This window comes from Stegastes partitus, unplaced genomic scaffold (genome assembly GCF_000690725.1).
Source record: "Stegastes partitus isolate 25-593 unplaced genomic scaffold, Stegastes_partitus-1.0.2 Scaffold356, whole genome shotgun sequence".
NCBI lineage: Eukaryota > Metazoa > Chordata > Actinopteri > Pomacentridae > Stegastes > Stegastes partitus.
The window spans coordinates 454620-462148 of NW_007578087.1; the positions used below are offsets into that span (position 1 = coordinate 454620).

General features: G+C 38.2%; 1 protein-coding gene across 1 annotated transcript in view; it reads left to right on the forward strand.

The window, feature by feature from the left end:
• The first annotated feature begins 4776 nt into the window (after window positions 1–4776).
• LOC103359162 (ES1 protein homolog, mitochondrial-like) overlaps window positions 4777–7529 on the forward strand; it is a 4242-nt gene continuing 1489 nt past the window's right edge. Inside the window, exons 1-3 of the mRNA XM_008284388.1 lie at window positions 4777–4861; window positions 5283–5395; window positions 5598–5649. Coding sequence (XP_008282610.1) covers window positions 5288–5395; window positions 5598–5649 — 160 coding nt within the window. The 5' untranslated portion in view covers window positions 4777–4861; window positions 5283–5287. The remainder of the gene's footprint in view (window positions 4862–5282; window positions 5396–5597; window positions 5650–7529) is intronic.

Genomic DNA, 7529 nt, shown 5'->3' on the forward strand with positions numbered 1-7529 from the left:
AATAAGGGGTCTTATAGCTGCGAGGCAACAGTGCTAGCCACCTTGCAGCCCTCCAATAAAAATGAAACAGGATTATATTTTATTATAGTAAGTGTGCTAAGATCTGCATATCATTTCACAACTACAATTTGAACATATATTCCCAAGATGCATGATGTGCTCAGTGGATGCTATAACTGCACAAGGAGATCTTGGAGGGTGCTGAACATACTGGGTTGGCACATTAGATAAAAGCTATTACTGCCTTCTTCATTAGGTGGGAGATTTGCCACGATGAATGAACCTAGAACAATTTCCCTGAGGTTCTACCAAAGGGATCAATAAAGTTCTATGTATCTATCTAGAAACTGAAGGACTCCACTGTCGATACACTGCTGCTGTAGAGTGGAGGCAGTACTCTCATGCTTCACATAAAGTCCACTCTCATTTCCTCTGGTGTCCCAGTGTCGAGCTGCAGCTTGTTGTCCACACACCACAGCTGTTCAGTCACTTGTTTGTAAGCCAACTTGTTGTCGTCATTCAGGAGACAAAACTTCAGCAGCTTGACGGAAGCCTCTGCTGAGGTGCAGTCATTGGTGTAGAGGAAAAACAGCAGAGTGGGCAGCAAGCATCTTTGGGGAGCCCCAGTGCAGATTGTCCAGATGGAGGATGTGGTTCTCTCCCAAGCCTCGTATGCTACTGCCTGTCTGCCAGATAGCTGTCGGACTACGGACAAGTGGAGGTGAGCACAGAGAGCTGGTGAGGAGGGTTTCAGGGACATTTGAACTGAAGGCCACAAACAGTGCCCTGAGCAAGCTTCCTGGGGAATCTGGATGTTGCAGAATGTGATTCAGTCCGGTGTTGAATGCATCCTCCACAGGCCTGTTTGCCAGGGCTTGTCTTAGCTGTTGTTGGACATTCTTTGACCTCAGGCTGAAATGCATTTATCCAGATCAACAAATGCCTTACGGACTGAAAGCTACTATAAACTCTTGAAGATTTTCACTGTTTTGTCTTGCTCACCTTCAATGAATCATTTTTATGGTTTCCGCTGTGTGTTGGACAGTCACATGTGTATCATTCTCGACTAAGTGGTGGATGTTCTCCATTTGGTCATCTGTCGTCACTGATTTTGAGTGTCCTAACAGTGGGTCATCTTTGGTGTTCTACCTACCCCACTTTTAATAAGAAACCCAGTTCTGTATGGTTTAATAGGAAGGTGAGGCCCTTACCAGGTGTGTTGGCCATGCTATTGTGGATTTCCTTAGACTTATGTAACAATGAGGAAATTGAATGCAACAGAAATTATGCAACTTAAAAAAAAGACCTGTTGAAAAGATAATTCCTTGTCATTTCCCTGGCTGCAGTGATGTAAAGAAACTCGTGACAGGAAAGAAAACAATGACAACTATTTTGAAGTTCAAGTCAGGATGACGAAAGTCAGACTTGTGGAAAACACTTGAGATGCAAACAGAATGATTTACTTTTCTAGACGTATTGGCTGTTTATATGCCAAATAAATTAACGCCACTTTTCTGTTATATCATTTGCAAAGAGAATCATAAACTTATCAAAAACGTAAAAGAAAAAGGATTATTGTCCTCGTACATCATCCTAACGGCAGAAACACAAAGACTTATGTAACAATAAGGTATCAACCAACTTTGGCACGTCAGTGCAGATATGATAGAACGTAAATGAAAGACACATTGAAAAACCATTCTTGGCATCTTCCTTGTTGAAGTGATGCTAATAAACTCAGGACATGGAGCAAGACAATGAAAAAGTGAGAAGAAAAGTGAATCATTCTGTGTTTGTAGCTCAAGTGTTTTCCACAAAGTGGTTTCAAGTCGTCCTGACATGAACTTGAACTGAACAGCATCAAAAACGGAGAAAATAACAGAAACAATCCACATACAAAGATAACAGATGTCATTTTGTGTCCTTAGGCCATGAACCCTTTAACGCAAGTTTTTGTTTCTTCTCACAGGTGCAATGTTTTTGTTGTCGTCATGAATTTATCTGCATCACTTCAACAAGGAGATCCAGCAATGTGTCATTTACTACTCTTGGGAGACATCTAAGGACAATGATCCTTTTTCTATTGTTGGACAGTTTATGTTATATATTTTTTTATTCTCTTTACTGTATTCAGGTTGAGTTGGAAACTGTCGAGGAACAGAGCGTACGTGACAGGAGAGCTGAGGTTTGCAGCACTAACTGTTGTCTTTAGAGATTGTTGGAGACACACTTTCAAACTTGTGCCAACTTGTGCCAAGAATACCATTACACACACACACACACACACTAGAGAGCAAAACACACAAGTGTCTGCATGTCAGGAATTTCCCTTTTCTTTTTCTCATATGTGACCCATCTGCACAAAATCAGTCGCATTGCACCTGACGGTATTTGTTACCTACATGTAGAAAACAATCAAATGGACCAATCTAAGTAATAAACCCAAAATCAATATTTTATCATGTGTTAACCTAGTTCGGGGTGTATGTATCTCAGATATAGCCCAAGGCACAATGCGACTGATTTCGTGCAGATGGGCCACATGTGTACTTAAATTCTTCACATGTGAATAAATCAAGGCAAATATTAATAGAGTGTGAGTTCATTTTATTTTTTTTGTCTCCAAAATGTATTGAACAGTGCTGTTTTCATTTAAATGTTTTCTTCCTGGTCATGAACCTTTTACGCAGTTTTTCCTTGCTTCTCACATGTTCCTTGTTTTCTTTCTTGTTATGAGTTTATTGGCATCACTTCAACAGGGAACTTCAAGAATGTTTTTTAAATGCGACTTTCCTTTATGTTCTGTCACATCTGCACTGAAGAACCAAAGTTGAAAATTTCCTTTTTGTTTCACGTTTCTTTGTGTTTCTGCTGCTGTTGGGTGTTGTCTGAGAACAATGATCCTTTGTCTTTTGGGGCAAGTTTGTGTTTTACTTTTGGGATGATGTGTCAGAAGATGTGACATTCAGTCATCCATTACAAACATAAAAAGAATAAAGAAAAAAAAAAATCAAGAAACATTATTTATTTGTTGTTGGTATCTTAAGTGTTTTTCACAAATTGGACACTTGAATTAACTGACATAAATTCTAAAACAGCATAAAACATTTGAACATCAAACTGTACCAATAACAGGAAAAGTAAAACAATCCAGACTCAGATTATAGATGTCACTTCATTTCCTTATGTTTGTGGTGAAGCTGTATGTATGTTTTTAGTGCAATACAACCACTCAGCATACAGTTGTATTCTGTGATCTGTGTGCTGCAACAGAAGATCCACTGAGTTAAAGGTGATGCTGGTCATCCAGAGATTGGACCAGAACATACACAGCACTTGATATGACAGTAGTGACATTCATTCATTTCATTCATTAGACACGAAAAAATCAGCTGAAACATGAGGAAAGGTTATTCATTTGTAGTCTGTATAAAGTATACATAAAGTCTTTTCCACAAAGTAGATGTGAGTCATCCTGTAATAAATTCCAAGAATAATCATCAGTAAATACAATGTAAAACCAAACAGTTTCAAAAATAAAGGTAAAATATATAACTTCATGTCTTCAGGCCATGAACCCTTTTACACACGTTTTCGATTCGTCTTTCAGGTTCAGTGTTTTTGTTCTCATCATGAATTGATCTGCATCACTTCAACAAGGAGATCCAACAATGTGTCATTTACCTTGCATCTGCACTGTAGATTAAAAGCTGAATGTTTTCTGAATGTTTCATGACTGGTTGTTGCTCTGCTGCTGTTGGAGTGGCATCTGAGGTGAAGTGACATTCATTCATTCATTCAATGTTTATTTAACATCATTGTTTTCATTCATTTAATAGAATGTTTGGAAGTGAATGAACAACTCCAACAATCTTGGCACAGGAGAACAGTGATATGAAACATGAAATAGAAATGAGATTTCTGTCTGTGAGCTGTCTGAATCTCCACATTTAACCTCTGCTCTGCTTCGTGGTCTTGATCAAACAGCCTGTTGTAAAATCTTGACTTATACAGTTTAAGTTCTGAAACCAAATCTGCATGTTGGATATATCAATAAATCCANAGAAACTTGAGAGGGAAGAAGGTGCAGCTCACCGGGAAATAACACAGAGTCGTAAGGGAAGGAGGAAACAGGCTGCTGCTGTGGTCATCCCGCAAGTGTCTATTGTAATCTGAAGGCCAAAGTCATTTGACACTATTTGCAAAGATGTTCGTCCACAACCTTATTAACCATATCAACTGCAATATTGCTTAAAGTCTAACTTTGGACACAGTTGTTCTTGCGCTATTCAAAAATAAATAAATAAATCAGACAATAAATTTAAATAATTTAACTAGCAAATAATGAGTAATACATGCAGATCTGCTGACTGATGTTGCTGCTTCAAGAGTTTTTTTTGTAGTTTGTTTTAGGAAGCTGTAGGCTACTCCCAAAAAATGTAAATATGATCAGACTGACATTAATATTAAAACTAATTCACCTGTTCTTTTTCTATTTTTAATATGCTTTTATTTATTTATTTATGCATCTATTTTAACAAATTAAAGCAAATGAATGGATTTGACAAGTGTCTGAAAATACTGCTATTCAAATGTCGATACATCTATTTGCTTTCTTTTTTTAAAAATCAGGTATGAGGGGGATGACTCAGCATTTTCTCTGCACGGGTGATTTTTTTAGAGGTGTTCCTGGTTGCATTAAATGTGTATGATGTCATGGACAGCAGTGTGTGGGAGGAGACAGGAGAGGCAGCAGGACCATAAAGAGTCTCTGTTTCACTGTTCACTCATCACACCTTGGCTGAAGAGCTCGATTACACTCTGTGTGACACCAGGCTGCCTACAACAAAACCTGCTCAAGGTGAGGAAATGAGACAATGTGGATCCACATTGTCTTTACTTCTGCTGTCTGATTTAACACTTTTGCAGGAACAAACACATGATGATTTTAGAAAACCTCTGATAAAATGCAAACCATCACTTCAAAATGCCTGAAGTTTTGCTAAATTCTTATTTGATACAACTTCATTCCTGCTGATTCTTACACAGCAGAGTCAAACCTCTTCCTGTACGTCTTTTTACTGGTGTCAACAGTGTTTCCTGGCAGCAGCAGGACTCCTGGGACTCATCTCTCACCTCGCTCTGTAAATGTTTTATGTGAACATGCGACAAGTGGCTCAAGAGCAGCACTCAGTTATTCAAACACTTCTCCTGTCTGACAAGGAAACAATATGATATTGAATCTTGCTAAACCTGTTTTTTGTGTCTGTGTGTTTTTATAGGAATCATGGCGAAGCGTGTTGCAGTTATTCTCTCAGGCTGTGGAGTCTATGACGGCACAGAGATCCACGAGGCCTCCGCTGTCCTTGTCCATCTGAGTCGTGCCGGAGCAAAAGTAAGAGCAAGAAACCAAGAAAAATCCACGTGTTACAGTGTGTTTATGTGTATAAAACTTCTGAATCCAGTCATATTTAGAATTACTTTGCAGCTTTTACATTTACACTTGTCCAAAATAGCACCTTTTAATAGATCCACAATCCTCAAATACAAAGGCTAATCATATATGAAATGTTTAACATGTTCATGTTTGATTACAGGTGCAGATGTTTGCTCCAAATGCAGATCAGATGCATGTTGTGAATCACTGNTCTTTGACGATTATATAACATATAACTTAGTACTTACTCACTACTCGAGCTAGAGACTGTTCACAGACACATGGACAGACAGACACACAGATGGGACCAATTACTCTATTAGTTGCCCCCTCGTCAAGGGCAGCCATAATTAATGGCAGAAGTATGATGTCACTACTGGATTTCATTTGCTTTTATTTCCATCTCGAGGCCCAGTAGTTGTTGGTGCTGTTCCTGGATGATGCTAAATGGTTACCACTGAACCAGTATCTGGTTGTCGGTCATCGGTTCCTTAAAGTTAATACTCCTCACAGCTTCCTTCAGACATAAATGACAGTGATGGAGAGAGCCACGGTACACATGCAATATTTTTCATTTACATGTAAGATTAGACAGAAAATCAAGTGATGCAATATAATGCATTAATAAACAAAAGACAAACTTTAATAAGGAAGCTTACTGTCCAAATAAGCAATAGCCTTGTTTTTTTATTCAACCTGAAAAGTCTGTCCATGTGTGATGATAATCCACCTACTATGTTAGTAACAGTAAAATAAAGTGTACACAGAGCACACGCCACTAGAATTGCACTGTTGTGTGAGTTTTAACTGAGTAACACTTTTAATTCAGGACTAGGGTGCAAAAATGCAGGCAAACTGTAAGAAGTCCTCTCCTTCCTCAGACAGACAGTTTGCTCCACTCTTGAGGAGTCGTCATCAAAAGCATCAAAGCAGACTCAGGCATGGTGGGCTTTACAACCCACTCCCACTTAATGCTAGTTGGTTTGAAATTTTATGTGATGGAAAATCAATGTGAAAAGGCAAATGCAGTCAGAATGAGTGGAGGCTGAGACTAATTGAAAGAGTGTAACTGGGGCCTCCTGTTTAATTTTCAGCAACATGTTTGAAATGAACGTTGGTCAACAGCTTTCTACTCTCAAGCAAACTGGTAATAAACAAAAGATTGTATGTTCCATTACTTAAATGGTTGAGGCAGTCACAAAGACACACACTACTGGCTCCATTATTTACATTATTTCCACATTATATACATATATAAGTGTGTCTCAGTAGTGCGTCTGGATTGGATCAGCAATTGCACTGGAACTGGAGAAAAATGCTTTGCAAAAAAAAAAGTTTTTTATTCCAAAATGATATTGATGAATTTGTTGAAAATACTTTTCAAGCATCATTTGGCAATATTTGGGAAAAAAAATAGGTTTTATAAAATATAAAACTGTCAGAATGACGTAGTGTGCTTACATTTCATAAGATAAGCTGATATAGAACAGTAGGTGTGCTTGTTTGAAAGACTTTAATATATTAAATATTTTCTTTTATTATCCATAGTTAATGTATATGGAAAAACTGTTTTGTATCAGTTCAATATCCTTCACAGTGCATTCATGTTAATTGGCATAATACAGCAGACTCAGCATCACAGAAGAAGAAAACAACAAAATATAATAGATAATACACACTGTAAACTCATAAAATGTTCATCCATATTGTGATGAAACAAATTCTGTACAAAAGATTGTGCTTGCTAATAACACGTAATACACATTCAGCTCTAGAAACCACCTTAAATAAAACAACAATAATGTGTTTATCACAAGACAGCATGAGGTTTGTGTTATAGCTGGAGAATATTTGAGCAGTTCACAAATGCTATGAGCTATTTCTGAGGACTGGACTTTGTTCAGGTGAAGCAGTGAACGGTGTTGAGTTTCCAGTCCCTCTTCCTGACTCTGCTGTGTCGTCCTCTCCTGAACTCTGCTCCCTTTGTGTGTCTGATGGATGCAGATCATCTTCAAAAGCAGGATTCGTCTGTCCCTGCCTGTGCCGCCTCTGAACCTCCTCAAAGATCTGAAGAACCTTGAAAGCACAAAAA